This window comes from Pyrgilauda ruficollis, unplaced genomic scaffold (assembly GCF_017590135.1).
Source record: "Pyrgilauda ruficollis isolate IOZ18807 unplaced genomic scaffold, ASM1759013v1 scaffold9, whole genome shotgun sequence".
Taxonomy (NCBI): Eukaryota; Metazoa; Chordata; class Aves; order Passeriformes; family Passeridae; genus Pyrgilauda; species Pyrgilauda ruficollis.
This window is the reverse complement of record NW_024531043.1, coordinates 12,857,252-12,877,527: the sequence shown is the minus strand read 5'-3', so window position 1 is coordinate 12,877,527 and position 20,276 is coordinate 12,857,252. Positions and strand designations below refer to the sequence as shown.

Genomic DNA, 20,276 nt, shown 5'->3' with positions numbered 1-20,276 from the left:
CTTTGTTCTTTAGCCTTTATTTCCTGAAGACACAGTGCACTGGTGTTGGATTTCTGAATGTCCACAGGCACCCCATTAATTCTGTCAGGGACTACAGCAGTGTCCTATCCTTGCCCAGATAAATCAGCAAAAGTGCTTCAGCTGTTGCATTCCTCAGTATGATTTAAAACTGGAATGACTAAAGAATAATGTCTCTATGAGGAAAAACTAATTTCCTTTTCTGTTTTAGAAGCTCCATATGCTGTGTTTCTGGAATATCCCATTTATAACCAGGTAAAAAAGCATAATATTAGGAGAGTGGAAGCTGCATAAGAGACAGAACAGAGACCCAATATTTTTTCCCCTTTTTTGGCTGCTGTTCCCAAAAGAGAGCCAAGCTGTGGAGTTTCACACGTGCCTCACTGATGGCCGAGCTCCCCCAGGCCAGGCAGAGCTGGGTGTGCCTCCTGTGCTGTTCGGGAGCCTGCTGGAGCTCTGGCTCCCTGAGGTGTTCCCTCTCTGCAGCGCTGGCAGCTCTGCTTCTGCCCCTTGCTGGCCACCGAGCTGCATCACATGCACCGTTCCCCACAAGTGCTTCAATTTTATCCACAGCACCGACACGTTTCCCAGCTGCCAAGGGCTAAAGCTGAGTCTGCAGCCAGGAGAACAAGCTGCAAATGAGGGCTGTGGCAGAGTGAGAGCTGTGCAGGCCGAGCAGAGCATGAGCTTAGGGCCAGCACAGCACTGCTGCTCACCTGGGCTGTGTCAGTGTCCCCTGGCAGTGCCAGCCCTGAGCACCCTGCTGGTTCTGCACTCTGGAGAGCAGGCTGAACAGGCACTCCTGGTAGGATTTAATTTTCATTTGGGGTGGCTTGGCTCAGCTCCAGGCACAGGTAATTATGACCATTAATGAATGTTAATCTGACACTTCTCATCAGAGGGATGAGGCCTCTGAGTGACTCAAAGGCTCAGCTGATTCTTCCTCCCCATCTCATCTTCCAGTGCTTCCACCCCAGTCACAGAAATAAGAGCCAAGCAATTAACTCCATGACTGAGCACTGCTCCTCATTAATGAAATACCTTGAAGATTCAGTTTGAATTTTACATCCACTCCTTGGGTTGTTCCAGTGCAGTGGGAAGATCTGACAGGAGTTACCCTAATGGATGCTTTGAAGCCTTTGTCTTTCCAGGTGCCTTAAATTCAAAGCACAACACAGAAAAGCCCTTGTTCAACACGAGAGGAGGTCTCTCAGTGAAGTTTGGTACTTTGACTTGTAAAGAATTGTAGAAAGAATTAACATTGCAGGCTAATTACAGCCTCCCCAGGCTCTAAGCAGGGTGAGGCAGGGTGCCTGTGTTTTATTTGAGATTAGAAGGTGGGTGCATTGCTCATATCACGGTGGGTATTTCCAGAGTACAGCAAAACCTGGTTTTTCCTGCCTTTGTATCTATACTGAACATCCCTCCTCAAAAAAGGGGAGCTCTTTTCATTTATTCTGCTTATGTAAAGCTCCAGCATGAGTTCAATTACAGCACTTTAGACATCCATCACTATTTCCCTCAAAAGTCTGTAGTCACCTGTGAGCTGGTTTTATTTGTGTATTTCTGTGTTAACAGAAGTTGCTCAGGGCTGACATGAGACAAGGCTGCTCAGCCTGACAATAAACTGGAGTTAGAAGCTGCACAGAGTTCTTAATTTCCAAAAAGCAATTTCCAACACCAAATCTTATCCCAGTGATTTTGTTTCTATGCAGAGCAAGGCAAAGCCCTCTGGGGAAGCAGATTAGAGCAGCTTCCACTGAGCAGGAGTGGTTTGAGACAGATTCACTTCTGAGCAAGCAGAGAGAAACCCAGCAGAGCTGGTGACAGTGAGAGCCTGGGGCTGCAGGCTGGGCCAGGAGGTGAGACCCAGGGGCACAGCCACTGAACACAAAATGCCTTTCTTTGGTTCTTTTTCTGCTTCCTTATACGTATTTCTCACTGAAGCTGCTTCCCCTGCCAGGACACTGCAGAGCTCTGCCCCAAGCAGGCACAGAACGCTCGGGGATTCCCTCAGTGGGGGAATTCTGTGCCCAGCTGAGCTGGGACTGCAGCTGGGGGACAGAGCCAGCTCTGGGATGGAGGGACCACAGCCAGGCCTGCCAGTGTCCCAGCTGTGTCCCAGCACTGTCCCCAGCTGTGTCCCAGCAGTGTCTGTCCCCAGCTGTGTCCCAGCTGTGTCCCAGCACTGTCCCCAGCACTGTCCCAACCTGCAGCACCCCAGACCAGCTCAGACACTCAGCAGCCCCAGAGCATCCTCTGAGAGCTTCTCCTCCCCCTGCCAGGAGGTCTGGCCAGTGCTGAGGTGGGACACGAGCCCATAAAGCAGGGAGCAGAGCACTCCCAGGGACAGGGGACACTCCCAGGGACAGGGGACAAGGAGGGCAGCACTGCTCAGGCCGGGCAGGTGGAGCCCCAGCCAGACCAAGCAGTGTGTGACAGCTGGGACCCCTGTGACTGTCCTGGGTGCCAGCCCTGGGCAGGCTGGGCGGGCTGCAGTCCCCTCTGGAGCTCCCAGCCCGTGCCAGGACCAGCCTGGGCTGCTGCTCTGGGCACTGCAGGGCCCTGCTGCCCACCCCAGCCCCTTCCCAGAGCAGTTTTCTCTGGGCTGGGACCTCATCAGAGCCAAAGGCTGCTCTGCTCTGCTCTGCAGCCATGCAAACTGGTGAGGGCTGGGTGCCAGCACGCCCAACTTCTGATCACTCATTACTTGATCCTGGTGACAAATGGCTTCCCTGGCAGCCAAGATGCTCCAGTGCAGCTCTGCAAGCTGAACACGTGTGAGGAGCAGTGCCCTGCTCAGCTGGAGCTGCTCAGGGCTGGGGCCTCACTGCCAGGCCCAGGCAGACACTGAAAGAATTAAAATGTGGGACAGGATTCCCCTTAATTGACTGCACATTTTAGAACTTTGTCAAACATATTGATAGTCTAGAAATGCCTTAATTCCTGTTCCAACAGAGCTGAGTCTCTCTGGTTTAACCCTTCCCCTTCTCCTTTCCTGTCCCATCACTGAGCAGTGACTGGCACCAGGCACGGCCACAAACCCAGCCCTGGCACAGCCTGGCAGAGATGCCTCTGCAGCCTGGCAAAAGTTTCATCATTCCAAAAATTACGTTACACATGTGCACCATCCGCATCATTTCTAAATTCCAGCTCATCAAATTGATGAGCTTTAATGTGATGAAATTGTTCTGTGATACAAAACTGCCCAAATCCAAGCCCTTAGAAAAGCACAGAGCACTAGGATAATTTAAAGTGGGCTTTTCTAAGCACTCTCATGTTGCTGGAGCACTTCAAATATTTTTACAAGGATGTCAAAGCAGAATATGGTCAAATAGCCTTTTGAAGTAGAAGCAGTAGACATCAAAACACACTCCCCATGCTGAGAAAAACACTTGAAGTGTCTCGAAAAGCAATAATCCCAGCTCACCTGCAGCTTCCTGCAGCAGAAGTGTGTTTGCTGCTGGAGTTCAGAGCAGGAGCTTGGCCCCTGTGGGTGCAGGAGCAGCTCCCGTGAGCATCCACACTCCAGAGCAGCTGGGGGACCTGCTGTCCCCTCCCCAAAATCCGCGCTGGGCTGTGCCCACGTGGCTGTGCCAGGCTGGAGCAGAGCAGCTCTGAGACTCCTCAGGATTGCCCGGGAGCCTGCATCCAGCAGCCTGCTGCTGGCTTTGGAGAAAATGGCTAATTTGGGGTACAAATTCATTCCCTTTGGTTTTGCAAATACGAGTGAGACTCGACAGGAGCTGTTCCAGTGCCATTTGTGCTACAGAGCTGCAGAAAACATGCCACGATAACATCCCCCTTATCCCCCTTCAATTTCCTCTTTAATTTTTGCTACAATGGCTGGATTTTCTCCTGCCTTCTGGAGAGGAGACCAGTGCATCCCCAAAGTTCATAAAATGATATGGGGTCATTTTTATTGAAAGAAAGTTAAACATCCGCTGTGTCTATTGCAGTATATTAAACAATATTTTATTATTCTCACTTCCCTGACATGATTCACGTCCCTGGCAGGCACAGAGCCCTATTGTTTGCTTTCCATATACATGTAGCAATTTAAACTGTGCCTGTGAAATGAAATCAGGAGATAAAGCCCAGCTCAGGGACAGGGTGTTGGTGGTCCCTGCCTGTCCTGGCTGTGCCCTGTGGGGCAGAGGAGCCCAGAGCAGGTCAGTCCCTGCCCTGGCAGCCTGGGTGACACTGCAGCAGCTCTGGGAATGCTCCCCACCCGCGCTGGGGGCACAGGGGCAGGAGGGAGGCTGATGCATCTTTTGGGGCATTTTCATGCAGCTCTGCTGGAGGCTGGCCACGACACCTCTGTCACATGCAGGAGAGTCTGGGTGTGCCAGCGACACCCCTGGGCACATCCAGGAGGGTCTGGGGGGTGTCAGGGACACCTCTGTCACATGCAGCAGGGTCTGGGGTGCCAGGGGTGTCTCTGTCACACCCAGCAGGGTCTGGGGTGCCAGGGGTGTCTCTGTCACACCCAGCAGGGTCTGGGGGTGCCAGGGGTGTCTCTGTCACACCCAGCAGGGTCTGGGGGTGCCACCCCTGTCACCCCCAGCTGCCCAAAGCTCCCGAGGTCCAGCTGAGCCCAGCCCTGCCCGCTGCCCCCCCAGCCTGTCCCTGCTGCCCCCCAGGCTGAGGCACCCCCGACCCTCTCCAGCTCCTTCCCAGCCCTGGCACAGCCCCAAAGGGGGCAGGGGCTTCTGCCAGCCCTGTCCCCATCCCCTAACCCGGGTAAAAGCTGCCTCCAGCCCTGGGGACAGCCCGGGCTGGGAATGCCAAAGCTCCACTTGCAGTTTCACAGCTAAACTTTCCTTTCCTGTTGGAGCCCAGGGTTTCTGATTCATCCCACATCAAGCTCATTATTTCAATGCTCTGCGCTGCCCTGCTCCACTCTCATCTGCTCTGAGTTCAAGGTGCACAGCTTTATCTGCTGAAAGAAGTCTTTATTTTCCAGTCTGGACTTCGATTATGCAGAAAATAACACAGCTCAGTGGAGGAGGTTTGCTGGAATAATTTGTATCTTTTTATACAAACCGATGATAAAAATTTACCTCCTTGATGTATTTTTCTCCCTTAAACTGTAGTTATGTTTCCTTGAATAGACAAATGCAAGATAAATTCAATTACAGCATAATTTCTCCTGGGGTGAATAACCTTTAAATCAGCTCTGATCTCGAAGCTCACTGAGATAACACATAACTGTCCACTGCATTGTTGGAACTGGGGCTATGGCAGTGCCTGACCTGTCACTGTGAATATCAAACGATTTCTGCTCCTCTTTGCATCCTTGAATGCCAAACAAGTGGGGACCTCTGCGAGCAAGGAGCCCAGCTGCAGGGTGGGTTTGTGGAGGGAGGAGGTGTTTGCTGGAGCTCCTCAGCCTGCAGAGCTCCATCCCAGAGCTGAGCCCACCTGAGCTCCTGCTCCATCCCAGAGCTGAGCTCCTGCTCCATCCCAGAGCTCACCTGAGCTCCTGCTCCATCCCAGAGCCCACCTGAGCTCCTGCTCCTCATGCTCCATCACCCCCAGGCACTGTGGAATTCTGCCCACAGGGAGACCCTTTGGAGCTGCCCAGGAGGTGCCAGTGACAGGAGCAAACCCAGAGCAGAGCTGGGGAATGACAGAGCAAAGGATCCTGAGGGGTTTCCACCCACACAGCCCTCAGGGCCTGAACCTTCCACCAGTGTCTGTATCCAGAACAAATCCCAGAAGTTTTGAATGGAAATGTAAATCCATCCAGAGCAGGGTCAGGAGGAAGGAGCCAAATCCCAGAAGTTTTGAATGGAAATGTAAATCCATCCAGAGCAGGGTCAGGAGGAAGGAGAGCTGCCCTGGCAGCGGGGCAGGGCTCAGGTGATGGACAGAGGTGCAGCCAGGGGAGGCAGCAGCAGAAATGGCAATCCCTGCCCACAGCCAGCCCTCCTGGCAAGGTCATGCTATGTCTTCCACTGACTTTTTTTTAAAGTTATAATTTGCTCCTTTTCTCCCCCTTACCTCTCTCTGCTACACAGCATCTCACTCTGCTTTTTCCAAGGTTTGTTTTCTGTGTTTCCTATCAAAATTTGATGCTGCCAGAGATGTGAAGTCAGTGAAGTTTTCTTGCTGCAAAGAGCTGCAGCTCCACCTTCAGCTCGACACATCTCCCTCATAAGGACACTCTCCACTCCCTCCATGGCCACAGAGCCAAGCAGCTGCCAAAAACCCTCAGAGCAGGGGAAAACCAGGCCAAAGGAGTCACCAGCTGCCCCTGAACACACCTCCAGAAATGTGCAGGATTGCCTGGAGTGCCCAGAGCAGCCCCTGCAGCAGCCAGGGGACGGGCAGAGGATTGGTTCAGGGTGTGCAATCAGCACAGGGTGTGTGCAATCAGCACAGGGTGCCTGCAATCAGCACAGGGTGCCTTTGCAGCCTGACACGGCTCAGCTGAACACCAGACACTCCCCAAGATGCTCGAGGCTGCCCTTGACACTGCTGCTTCACACAAAGAGCTCTAATTCTCAACATAAGCATAAAAAGAACGGGTCCGAGTTCGTCCAAAAGAAGTAATCAAGAGGAACAGTTATTTGGTAATTTCCATCATTATCTCTGTCTGCTGCTGCATCTCTGCTCACAGCTCATTCTGAGCACTGCAAGCTGGCCAAGGAGCATTTCAAAGCACAGCAATCCTCTTGCTGCCATGGTCTGGGAGCCTGGCAAGGGAGGGAGGAGCTGTGGAGCACTGGGGGTCACTGTCCTGTTCCCACCCCAGCACAGGGGGTGCAGCACCAGGAGCTCACTGCCTCCCTGCTCTCCAAAAGCCAGAGCCTTCTTCAGGTCACCTCTCACGTTTCATCATGTCAAAGTATTTCTAGTACTGAGGGCAAGTGAGAGTGCTGGGGAGGGGATATGGACTGCCCAGCAGCTCAGCCATGCCAGCAGGACCTGGGAGCCAGCAGGACCTGGGAGCCAGCAGGATTTTTGCTCCCTGGGGATGCTGCACTGGCAGGGGCTCCCATGGGTGAGCACCAGGCTGGCTGCACCTCATTCCCTTGCCAAAGCTAGGGCAGGATAAACACAGCTTCTCCTGCTGATTCCCACACTTAAACCATGAAACTCCCCCTTCCCTCCAAACAGAACTCAGTAATAAAAAAGAATAAGAGCAGAACTCACTTTTTCCCCCGAAGTCCCTGCTGTCCCAGTGGCCTCAGCAGCAGAGGAGCTCCACTGGCCTTCACCTGCTCTCTCCTCTCCCACAGCTGCCTCTCATCACACCATCACAGCTTCCCCCAATCCTGGCCTTCATCTGGCTCCCCTGGGCTCCTGTTCCAGGTGATTGCACTCCCTGCCCTCCAGCAGGCAGCCCCAGCTCTGCTCCAGGCACGGGGGAACGTGTCCACCCTGCACTGTCTCCTTCCAGGACGCTCACGTTTCCATCCTTTACAACTGAGCTTCTCAGATGAAGGCTCTCCTCTAAGTGCAAATTATTATTAATGAGTTTCTGCCCCGGCTCCTTGGCAGGAGATGCACCTTGCAGCGTGTTTTCTGTGCAGTCCTGGCACGGGCAGACTGCCTCTCCTGCCAAGGCAGCTGTGCAAGCTCCAGCAGCTCCCTGCCCGCCCCAGTGCCTCTGCAACCACGAGCTTCAGAGATGGAAATCCTGCCACTTGACCCGGTGTGAGTGTCTCCAATAAATGACATTTCACAGCCCAGTGCTCTCCTCCCTGCTGAGATGATGGTTTGTGGTGGCTCGCTCGGAACAGGGCTGTCACAGAGTTTTTTGGTCGTGAAAAGTTTCAGTATTGGCCTCTGAAGCCCCATCTTCTGGAGCTTCAGACAAATTAAATGTGAAGGCGGAGCTCAGGTTTTTTTCCTTTTTACTTCCCTCTGTTGTCTTTTCAAATCCAGCCTGTCCTCCTCTGCACAGACCCACGGCGTGGTCACCTTGCTCCTGTCCAGCCAGCAGCACTGGGTTCCTGGGGGTGCCACCCTCGTGGGTGCAAGGGACACCCTCCTCAAAAACGTCCCTGGAACTGGTACCTTCTGTGCCACCACACCACTATTTCTGCTCCAGTGCTCTGTTTCTCCCTCCTCTGCTGCAGCTCCACGCTGTAAATGCCTTTTCCACCAGACACCTGCATTTTCCCAGGAAGAGCCATGTAATTAATTAATTAATTAATTATTTACAGGAGTTGCCCACGCCAGGAGCAGAGCCCTGGAGCTGCTGGTGCAGGCAGGGGATGAAGAAGATGGATTGTGGCACTGGCCTGACCTGTGCCTGGCTGAGCTGCTGCTGCCATCCATCATCACCAGCACGCAGCCACCAAGGAAGGCTCAGAGCAGGGAAAAGCTCCCACACATCTCTGCTCTCCCTCCAGAAAGGGGCAGTGGATGCAGCACTCCACAGAAATGACAGAGGAGCACCCCCCTGAGGAAAGAGAGGTTAATTTGTCAAGCCGTGTAAAGCATTTTAATTACAATTCATATAACATGTATAAATAAATATTACATTCTTTCAGTCTACAATGCATACTAGGCATATCTTGTTAAAACGTCCATCTATGTTATTGGGTGGCAGGATTGACTTTGTCCAAGTAAAAAAAAAACCCAAACTACGGAGTTTAGTAATTAAAAAACCCAAAAGAACGGAATACGTGGCAAAGACAGGACGATGCAAGTGCTTCTGGCTAAGTCAGGACAGAACCCTGCTTTCCAAAGGCTGGATCCACACCTCCTTCCAGTCAGGAGAGCTTTGGGAGGACACTGGTCTCCTCATTGAATAGATTTTGATCTGTGTCCTCCATGAATGTGAACTGGCACTGAGCCAGCACAGTTCTGCCAGCTCACACCACAAATTAAATCTCTATTTTGTATTTGCTTCCGATTCATTACTGCCTTGGTATTTATGTACTCGAAATTCAGATTTACAATCTAGTCTAAACTTCTCAGTCTTTGCTGAGTAGCAGAATAACCACTGGGAAAAAAAACCAAACAAACAACAAAACCCCAACAAAACGAAGCAAAAACAAAAACAAACCACGGACAGTTTGGCAAATTTCTTTCCCTGATTATAAAAACTGCCTCATCATTTCTCCTGGCGATCCCTTCCCCTCCCCCTCGCCCGCCCCAATATATACTGTAGAACTGAAGGCATCAAGGTGTGGTTAAACCCCAAAAAAAAACCCCCAGCAGGGAGCTACGCTTTGTCTTTGAACTTCCCCACGTAGTTTCTGATCTCTTTGGAGTCGCCCAGGTCCATGTCCTGGCACACCCACTTAATGTCATCGTCATTGCTGCTGAGGATGGAGTTGACGGTGGGGCAGCCGTCGTCGGGCGGGATGGTGGTGAACGTGGTGAACTTCACCCGCTTCCTCTTGGACGTGGGCGAGTGCAAAGGCTCCACCTTGTGCTCCTTGCCCAGCCTCCCCCCCGGGTCTGCAGCCCTGTGCGCCTGGCTCGCAGCGTTCTTCTGGGCGCTGCCGTTCAGCAGCTGGTTGCTCTCCTCGCCGCCCGAGCCCCGGTCGATGATGGTGGTGTGCTCGTCCTGCTGAGGCGACGCGTCTGCCGCGTTCTCCAGCAGCTCTGCCTCGTTCCCCAGCCACACCCAGTCGTGGGAGTGGGTCATGGTGGTCTGTCCTTCCACCAGCACCTGCTTGTGGCGGTACTTGAGTGCAAATGTTGCACAGTTGATGAGGAACACCAGGATGGCCAGGCAGAAGACGCCCAGCAGGGCGTACATGCCGATCTCCAGGTCGCTGAGGCCCCGGGGTGTCTGCACCAGGTCGCTGTCCTCCATGCCAGCCCCGCCTTTGGGCAGCTCCACCTGGGCGGGGAAGTTGGTGAAGTCGATGGGGATGTTCTGCAGCTGGCTGTCGTCCGAGAGCTTGCCGCCGTCCAGGCGGTTGTTTTTGACGACTTTGTTTTTGAGGATGGACTTGGCGGTGGTGCTGGCCTTCCTGAGGGTCCCCTCGTCCCTCTCTGCCGAGGAGCTGCCGTAGTAGCGCCCGTCGTGCTCCGCGGCCTTGTGGCGCCGGTCGCTGGCGCGGTTCTCGATCTCGTCCGCGTCGTAGTCGCCGCCCACCTCCGCGTCCGCGTCGTTCTGCCCGAACTTCACCTTGATGCTGCCGCTCCCCACGGCCAGCACGCTCTTCCTCTTGGACTTCTGGCAGGCCTCGGAGATCATCATGTCCACCTTGACCAGCGCTCCCTGGCCCTCGCCCTCCGCCGCCACAACGGGCCACTTCAGGGCAGGGCTCTGGTGCACGGACACAACGGCCTCGTCCAGCGACACGGCCGACAGAGAGAAGTCCTTGGGGTCGTAGATGTCCAGAGGGGTAACAGAGCTGTCACTGAACTGGATCCAGGTGCTCACCACAGCTTCCTGCAAGGACAGGGAGATGGTTAAACACGGGACCTTCAGGAAATCGGCCCGCAGCCCATCCATCTCCCAGCTGGAGGAAATGGGTCACAGCCACTCTGCACTTCATTTAAACAAACCAAGCCTCGACTGATGGGGCAGGAAACTGATCACATTTGTCACTAAGGGTTCCACTGATACTCTCCCTGCAAATGTTTTGCACAAGCACGTAGAAAATAATTGATTTGAGATGTCTTTATTACCGAAGTAGCGATTAGCAAGCTACAATTGTACAAGCTCTGTAAGGAAATTCATTCCTGTCGTACAAAAGCCAAAGGAGGCAAATCACAAAAATTACCAGAGGCACTTGACAGAACACTTATTTCCCTCATGTAACACATGCACAGGTGTCATGAGAAGCTGTCAAATTAAGGCATAAGTATCTTAGCAGGAGTAAGGAGCTACCACAGCATCTTGGAAATGGCTGGAGCAGAAGATTCATCTGAAAGAAAAAGACTCACAGAACAATTGTCATTTTGCTGGAGAAAGGTTTGTTTTAAGCAAAACACACTTTATCCTTGAGATAATTAAAAAGTCCACCAAATTTCTGTGTCAAGAAGAGGAGGAAGGGATTCTGGCATGATGTCTACAATAAAAATACAAATGGCCTGGATTTAATTGGTCTGTCTTTGTGCTCTGCAGGTAGCACTGTCAGAAGTCATCATTAGAAGCAAGCACAAAGCCAGAGGTCAGCTCTTTGCCATGTGAAATCCCATCCAGATGACACAGATATTTACTTCTCCACATCTCAATAGCTTTCTTTGCAGGGCATTTCTTTAATTTTTCATTTGTTCTGTGTCCTGCCTGTGTAGCCAGCAGACGGCCAGGCAGATTGCCAGAGTGCAACTTCCCACAGAAGTGAAGTTCTTTCCTTCCCACACTTAAACCACAAATGGCTCTAATAACTTCACACTTGGGTACATCAGAACAACTGGGCTGAAAAACAAGCACTGAGGAAAAACATTGCCACCCTGGTAATGTCCAGTCATAATACAAATTTACAACTTAATATGGTTTTCAATTGGCTGCAATTTGTTATGCTATGGTTATAAACAAAGAGAACTGCTACCCTTCCAGTTGAATTTAAAGCTTTTCAATGAAAACAGCAAGGGGCATTTAGCTGGGCAGAAGGTTGGGCCATACTGAATATTTTATTTCCAAAGCACTATCAGCAAGTACTTGAGGGACTGAAAGGAGAAAAATAAGTTGTGGCACAACAGGAAAGAAGGCAAATTTCTTGGTGATTCAAATTTACTTCAAAGAGCTGAAAATGAGCCAGGGTAACTCAGAAGCTGGGAAGGGTGAACTGCATAAGGAAATTAAAACATCTGATCTTTCATTAGAGAAACAACCCTGAAATGAGTGAACAAACACAAAGCTGCAGGGCACAGCTCGAATTTCCATCACAGAAATCTATAGCAGAGCAACCCCGGTCAGAGGAAAGCAAAGGGGTTTTTTTAATGGATATGTGCAGAGAGAAAAGGATTCACCTCCTCAGGCAATTCAGCATCCTGCTGAATTCCTTCTCCCTAAAACAAAGGTCAGCCTCATGTGCCACTGGGGAAGACACCCTGCCTTTGCACCAGCCTGTGCCAGGGAAAACACCAGCATCACTTCCCCCATCATCACTGCCTGCCTCCTTTGGAGAGAAAATAAGTGCAGGATTTTGTTCAGGGAGGGCTGGAAATGATGGCACGTGTGTCTCCTGCCCAGCTGGGAACATGCACAGCTCCACACCCCTACCACGGGATTCACCTCACTGAATCCTTTGTGCATTTGGACAAAGTTGCCAGAGACTTCAAAGCAACTTTATTCTTTATGCCACTGCCCTACAAATCTGCATTCCTGGTTTTATGAAGCAGAGACAGAGAAAAATGGGATGGCAGTCAGCTGAAATTTGCAGGCACACTTGTGATTTACTGTAGGTAACAGAGGTGTGCACTGGCTTAGCCATTATTTTCTACCAGCATTGACATTTTTTATTTCCAAGAGAACGTTTCTTCAAAGGAGGAACCAATTTTTTTCACAAAACAACATTGTCATGCCCATACTATGGACAACATTAATTAAAAGGGAAAGAAAACAAACGAGAGAAACAGGGAGAGAGTTTAAAATTCTGCCAAAATGTACTGGATCAGATCAAATATTCTATTTGGCAAGAGATCATTTCCTCTCATTCACATCATTAAAGGAAAGCCAAAGGCAGGGCAAGGAAGCGAATTTCCCAAATGATTATAAATTCTGAAAAGCTAAAAAGAAAAGAAGAGAGAAAAAGGAAATGATTTAGTGCCATGTCCTTCAAGGAGCTGTTTCTGCAAATCCTGTGTACCACATCAATAAATCCCCTCCAAATCTCTGACAAGGTCCTCCAGTTACTCTCAGAAGATGAAGATGGATTGGAGCCTTCCCACCTGCCAAGCTGCTGCCCCTCGTCTCACGCCCTCCACACTGAGGTGACAAATGCTCGTGCTCTTTAATTACCAAGCATAAACAAAGAGTTTGAGGGATTGTCTTGCTTTCCAGCCTTTATTTCCCTCACTTTTCCTCTCACACACACTCAGAGGTGTGTTCTCCCCCAGAACCAGTGACCACAGGGACACATCAGAGCCAGTGCTCCCCGCAGAGCAGGAGGATCTCAGTGCTGACTGAGCTGCCACGTGAGTCACAGAATGCTCATCAGGTCATGCTAATGACAGCAAAACCCAGGCCAGAGATGTAGAAACTGCTTCCCACAACCACTGTCGATCACCCCCAGGCTTTCCTTAAGCACATAAAAAACTTGATCAAGACATCTTTTGTCTGAACTATCCCTTGTGCCTTTGCTGCTCTCTTTCCCCACCACAGGTGTATTTTCAGCTCTTGATCTGTGGCAGTTCCACCACCTTTCCTGGCCTTGAATTACATTGTGCCTTATCAGTCCAAAGATACCATTTGATAAATCCTCTTGGATAAACCGGTTGCATTTTAGAGAATTCTGCTGCTTAGAAACACAGATCAGGATATTTGATTTTATTCCATGCTCAGAATGAAGCGGCCTTTCAAAGGTCTCCATTCACTACAGCACAAATAAAAGTATTTGTGAATAAGCCCTCAGTTGCTGGGGTCAGCTGCAAGGGTCCTGGAGTGAGGCAAGACAGCAGAGGAAAGAAATGGCTGGCTCTGCAGAAAGCAAATGCATCCCTCCCTCAAATAAAGGCAAAGGAATATTGTTGTCAGCAGCTTCTCCTAGACCAGCTCTGACTGCTCTGTCTGGGGACTTGAATGCTGGAATGGATTTCCCCAGCAATTTTATCACATGAAATATCAAAGTATTACATGTGCATTTATTTTTAAGCCTGTAGCTTGTGTAGTAAAAATTGGGCTTGATTGTTATGATGTGGAAATGAAAGGCAGCCAAGACTCAGAACTTAATTCAAACCATGCATTCCCCCACTGTGGGTTTCTCTCTCTCCTTTTTGTCCAATCTGCTAATGTGACATTCCTTTCCAGTGGGAATTTGCTTGTATTTGCAGGGGAAGAATTCAGATTCTTATCTAACAATGCATCCCTTCTCCCTTTCCCATGCTGCTGAATTCCTTTGTCATTCCTGTGAGCCACTCCATTGCTCTGCCAGCCTAAAGCAGACAGAAATACAATGTGGGTGTAACTTACACTGCCAGGATGGGTAATGAACCCACACCACAAAAATACTGCTAATATCTCTTATTAACTGTGAGGTGCCAGTGGATTCTCAGGACAGCAGGGCCAGGAGCTGAACCAGAGCCTCCAAAAGGCAGGGCCAGGGCATGAGCCCAGCCTGCTCTGCTGGCCAAGGCTGCTGGGCACCCTCCCCTCCCAGAGGGAGAGCAGAGCCAGCCCCAGGGCTGGACCAGGCACCACACCTGGGGAGCAGCAGGACTTGGCTTTGAGAAGGCACCAACACTGCTCTTTTCCCCTGAGAAAGTGTCTGCAGCTCCCCAGCAGCACTGAGATGCACTAATGCACAGAGATGTTTATTAAAGGCTTTTTCCTGCTTTCTTCACTGACCCATTTCAGTTCATCAGCCCCGTGCAATACCCTGCAGTGACAAAAAAGCTGGATGTGACTGTGAGTTCCCCTGCAGAGCCAGCTGAGCTTTGAGAGTCCTTGAAGCTCACTTAGATCAGAAAACATTTCAACACTGTAGGTTTTCTTTTGTTTACATTTTGGAGAAGCCTTTAGGATGACAGTGTTGATTTAACAACCCTCAGCAAGCCAAATGGAACAGCTTTCCTACCTGAGCAGATGGCCACCAGAAATAGATCACTCACAGCCAGAGTTTCCAAATTTTCAGAAGACACTCCATCTTTGATATTTAAAAGTTGGTCAACCCGTGTCTATTTTTAGGTACCTAAATCACTGATCCACTTTTCAGTGCCAATGAGCTCCCTATTGATTAAAAAATAATATATGGGCTCAGCATCCCTCAAGGTCACCTTGTCACAGCAGGTAATTAGCTGCTCAGCCATAGATAAAGGTATCTAACTCAAGGCATCCAAGGTGAAAAAATATTGGCTTATCTTCTTTAGAGTGCTTTGTATTTGTGGAGAAACTGCCAACTTTTCAGGACTTGTGTTCTGGCTGCTTTGTGCTGTGTATGCAGATAAGGTGTGCTCATTATAATTAAGGCAATCCAGTCATTATGGTCACTGAAAGAAAGCCACAGCAAGAATTCTGAGTTTTGTTTGTCAGCTGCATCAGTAAGGTTTGCATGAGTTATTTGGGCCTTTTTATAAACTTGCTTGAGAGGAAAAGACACACTAAATAATGAAGTCCTCACAGTGTTCAAGTACAGGCTTAGTCCTGGGCTGTCTCCTTGGAAAAAACCCTCTTTCAAAAGGGCTTGATTTTCAGAAAACACTCAGCATTTGCCTTCAAAATTCCAGCTCAGTCAGGATCTCAGCTGATGCACTCCAAATCATGAGTCATTTCTTGCAAAATTTAGCCACAAACATTCCCACATTTGCATTAATTTTTCTAAGGGAAAGTGACTTAAATGTTCTATCCTTCATTCAAACTGCAACTGAAAGGAAAAGATGTCTGTGGCTCTCTAGGTCACTCCTACACCATCTCCTTCCACTTATTTCCCAGTGTGAAATCTATTCCTGTCTTGTTTCTGGTGATGGAGATGAACCAGGGCCTGACTTCTGTGTCAGAAATGTGCACCTGAAACTGTCCTGCAGAGGAACAGCAGCTTAAACCAAACATTTCCCCAAAACAATTTCAGAACTCAGATGCTGGGAGAAGTCATTTCAACCCAAACCACGTTTGCACATTTTGACTCTTTTGTACCTCCTAATGTCACATCACGCTGCCATGAACAACAGGAGGTGTCACAGGGGGCACCCCTGGCACAACCTGCCATAACCTGATGCTGATAAATGTCTCTGCATGCTCAGGACAGTTCATCCATAACTCTGAGGGGCTGACAGTGGGACTGGGCAGCCTTTCAGATGCACAGGCTCTTTTAGCTGCAATCAAAGCAGCTAAACAATTCTCCCAGTGCTGCTGCAGGACTGGTGCTGCTCTGTGCCACAGGGCAGGATTGGGTTAGGAGTGCTCCAGTTTTTGTTTCCACAGTCTTTGTCTGAAGACAGAATGCCAGATGTGGTTTCTAAGCCCTGAAGAAGGGCATAAATGGGTTAATTGCGTAAGATTCTTATGTTTACAGGATGCAACAAATGGAACAGATGGACACCGTGTCCTTCTAGTTTGGACATTTTCCTGTCACTAAGTTATAAAACAAACCAGATTATTTTTATGTTCCAGAAAATTAGGTAGTAATAATCATGAAAATGGGCCATAAAACTTGACTTGAGATCTCTCCCTATCTATGCGAGAGGAAAAATGGTTTCTGCAAGAGGAGTGGCTGTGGACAGATTTAATTGCATGGTTCCCAGTCCCAACCCTCACATAACTGACCAAGGAATGATGTTCCAGTGACCCTTGGGTTTATTCTGGGCCAGAGTGACTGTTTGACTTGATCTGGTAGTGTTCTCCAGTCTTCTTTTCCACAGAGGTTGTGACCTGAGACAAGCTGTTTGAGAGAGCCCCTTTGGAGAGATGGGAATTTGCTGGCTTAAATGAAGATCAGCACATGAACTGGATGATGAATCCCCCAAAATCCACATGAAAAATAAAAGGAGGGATGTGCCTGCCAGTGTGTCACAGCTCCAGGAGGGAAAATAAATGGGTGTGGCCATCTTCTGCCTCTATTTTACAGCTCTTGAAGATATTAAATTGTGTCACACACAGCTCTGTGCTCCCCAGAATGGAAAACAAGGGCATGCTCCCACAGCAAACCAGGATCACTGTCCAAAAACTGCCTGTGCAGTGAAAACAACAGGTTCATCAGCTAAAGAAAGGGTATTAAAACTGTAAACAGCATGAACTGCAGTGCAGGCAGAACTTTTACTGCAGACTGAAGTCTCTATTGGAAGGGAAGAAAAGACAAGGCAAATCCATAGGGAAAAGCAATGAACATGGACACAGACTACACCTGAAGTCTAAACTGGCTACGAATTATCACCTGCACCTTACACTGACAACATCCTGCCCCATCCCAGAAGGCAAACCCAGTAAATTGAGAGTGCACATCACCTGCTTAGGAGTGTGGAGCAGCTCTTGGGCAACGGCCGTGGCCACAATGGCCCTGCTGGTGGCTGCACTGGGCTGCAGGAAGAGAGAAAGCCCAGACACCAGCTGCACTCCAAGGTCTGTGATGGTCACTTTGTCATCCAGCACAGTCACTGTCTTCTCTGCCAGGATGGAGTCAGACAGAGGAGACAAAACCTTTGGAGAAACACAGAAGAATCAACTTAGGAAAAGGCTGATCAATTGATAAAACATTTCTTAAGGTCATCATCCCTTCTGTCTCCAAAGCTTTGTGCACAGAAATGAAGAGCACAGGAAGGGAATCTGATTTCATTAGTAGGGTCAGAAAACCTGAGTGGAGAGGTTATGGCTGAAAACCACCCAAGACTGGATCTGTCCTGTCCCAGTTGTGTTATTTGTATTATTTCACCATGAGAGTGGATTTTAATTTCTCTTCTCCTGTTACTCTGTCTTCCCATGTGGATGAGCTCATTAAACCTCCCAACTGCTTCAAAGGGAGGTTACCAGCCTAGGATTTGTACTTCATCTCTTGGCTTGGAAATTCTTGTTCCTCCAGCTTTTTCTGTTTCTGAAGGAACATCAAGACAGTAGAATATCCTTCCCTTTGCTGAAATTAAGGGCCAGGCTGCTCTCTTCAGGGAACTGTGGATAGCCAGTCCATGCACATGCTGTCTTCCCCACCTTCCTCATATCCACACAGATCAGCTCTATCCACCCTTTGTGTGTTGCCACATTTCTCTTCACAGAGAAAAGCAAGGCACCGTTCTTCCCAAGAATATTCCTGGGTTTCACACTCTCTGAATGTCAGAGAAATAAAGCACAACTCTTATCTCATTTGCTGTGCCTGTGTTTGTGCCATAGTAGAATGCAAAATGGAGATTGTTAATCCAAAGTGAGGGTGTTGTGTTTCCTTGGCCTGTCAGGGCCAGGTGTGTGTGTGTGTGTTGGGATTGTTGGCTGACAGCCATGAGAGAGCCACGAGATGAGGGCAGTTCTGTGCAGCTGTGGGCAGGGTTGAGTGCTGGCAGATTCAGTTTAGATGTAATGCAATACAGTGTAATATAGTATAGAATAATACAGTATAATAAAGTGATTAATTAGCCTTCTGATATCCATGGAGTCAGATGCCTCCTCGTCATCCTCTCCCCCTCGTCAGGGGCAAAAATATCATTGATATTTATGCACTGCCTTTAGTCAGGATTCACACGTGTGACCCCCACAGGTGTCTAACCTGTGGGCATGGCAGCGTGTGGCAGCCACAGACCACCCCCAGCCCCTGCCCAGGCTGTACCTGCATGGTGGTCATGCCCACAGACCATGCCCAGTCTGTGCCCAGGCTGTACCTGCATGGTGGTGATGCCCACAGACCATGCCCAGCCCCTGCCCAGGCTGTACCTGCATGGTGGTCATGCCCACTTCCCGGCCGATGAGGATCCTGCCCTCCTGCAGCCTGGCAACGTGCGGATCCTCCAGCTTCATGAAGTCCCTGACCAGGTCAGTGATGTCGAAGTGCCAGTCCGAGCCCAGCAGGTAGCTCAGCTGGCCCCAGGGGCCCGAGTCCTCGGCCACAAACTGTGTCAGCACCCTGACCATGGCGTGCTGGTACTGCAGGGTGCAGCCCCTGCCCCGCCGCTCGTCCTCGTCCTCGTCATCGCTGTCCCTGGTGGGCCTGGCGGCAGCAGAGGACACAGCATGGAGAAACGTTCTCAAACATCAGTGAAAATTAACACTGCAGTGCTCATGGAGAGTGCCCCTCAAACAGAGCCCTCCCTTCTGCATTCCTGGACTATGGATCTCCACCTCCTGTGACGAGGGACCACACAACTGGACTGAGCCCTTTTCATCTGTGCTGCCATCTCCCAAGAACCCCTCTGCCAGTGGCCCTCACCAGAGCTCCACACCGTGTTTTGCTGCCCAGGACAGACACGTGCACAGGAGCAGAAGTCCCACAACTTTAACAGCTTTAACTGCAGATGCCCAGAGCAAAGCTGGGGGCTCCAGCACCGCTGCTCCTCAGGGGAAGAGGCAGCATTCTGGGAGCATTCCTTTCACAAACCACCCAAGAAATGCAGTGAGGCAAACCCACCTTTTGTTGGACACGACAGGGACTCGCCAGCCTTTGATTTGGCTGAGCTCCGTGTCAGAAATGTCGATCTGGAGGGGCAGGCGTGGCACCCACACCGTCATGTGCAGGGGAGCACTCAGGTACTGGTAGGTGAAGTTCACCAGGGCGTTCACCTTGCCCTTCATCTCCTTGCCGTTGACAAAAACATAGTCACACCTGTCGGAAACCTGAGAGGGGGAGGAGAAAAGGTGATCACCGTGACAAAACGAGCTCCAAGCGTCAGCCTGGGGGCTGAACCCCAAAGCACACAGAAAAGGCCCCCCTCTCCTTGTGCCTGTTAATGATGGCCTTGTGCAGTGGGAGCAGCTGAACACAAAAGCCCTCCCTGGCCCAGGAGGCACAATGTGCTGGAGATGCCTAAAGCTGGATACTGTTATGAAGCTTGAAGTTAATTTTCTGTCTGCTATGCAGCGAGCTCCAAACTGATAGCAGAGCTGGGGAATCCTTAATGAGCAAAGCTCTTCCCAGCCTGGCCAAGAGGAACCCAGCAAACCCAAACTGGGCTCCACAGGGGCAAGCAGCCAGTCAAAGCTCTGCCCTGAATGACTCCACCAGGGGTGATGCTGCTTTCAGCACTGGCTCTGCAGTAGATTTCACCCACTGAAGAGTAACAGAAGTCGACTCATTTCCCCTGCAATAAACATTATCTGTTTGTAAATGTTTACATTTTGATTAAAGCTGTAAAGTATTTCTAAACACTACAGTAGATTTATCATTAATATGTAAATGCTGTCCTGAAATATAAGCAAGCATTATCATAGTCATGTAAGAGTTATATCAGTAATCACTTCTTTAATCAGTGTTGTAATTTACAGACCATTGAGTTTTCTCATTTATTATGTTACTGAGTACTAGTGATAAAATCACTCCTGGATATATAAATCATTAAGAGAGATGCAGATAGTATGAAGTGACTCCATGTGATAAAGTCATTGTCATTTCTATTCCTAAAGGTGTCATAAATGTCTGGGGAAATCCTGTGGCACATTAATCATACATTAAGTGGAGAGCAATGGGAGCTGTTACATTACTAAATGAGCTGGTATGTCTGCAGAAATTAACAGCAAACCCAGCAGATCCCAACTCCTGCTCTTG

The 20,276-nt window shown here is 49.8% G+C and overlaps 1 protein-coding gene across 1 annotated transcript in view; it reads right to left on the bottom strand.

Annotated features, from left to right (window-relative positions):
- Positions 1-9,010: 9,010 nt before the first annotated feature.
- The window catches only part of LOC121364933 (transmembrane protein 132C-like), a 41,404-nt gene continuing 30,138 nt past the window's right edge, over positions 9,011-20,276 (bottom strand). Inside the window, exons 3-6 of the mRNA XM_041488700.1 lie at positions 19,143-19,348; positions 18,452-18,725; positions 17,042-17,233; positions 9,011-10,387 (exon numbers count right to left, since the gene is read on the bottom strand). Of these exons, the coding sequence (XP_041344634.1) occupies positions 9,203-10,387; positions 17,042-17,233; positions 18,452-18,725; positions 19,143-19,348 (1,857 nt within the window). The 3' untranslated portion in view covers positions 9,011-9,202. The remainder of the gene's footprint in view (positions 10,388-17,041; positions 17,234-18,451; positions 18,726-19,142; positions 19,349-20,276) is intronic.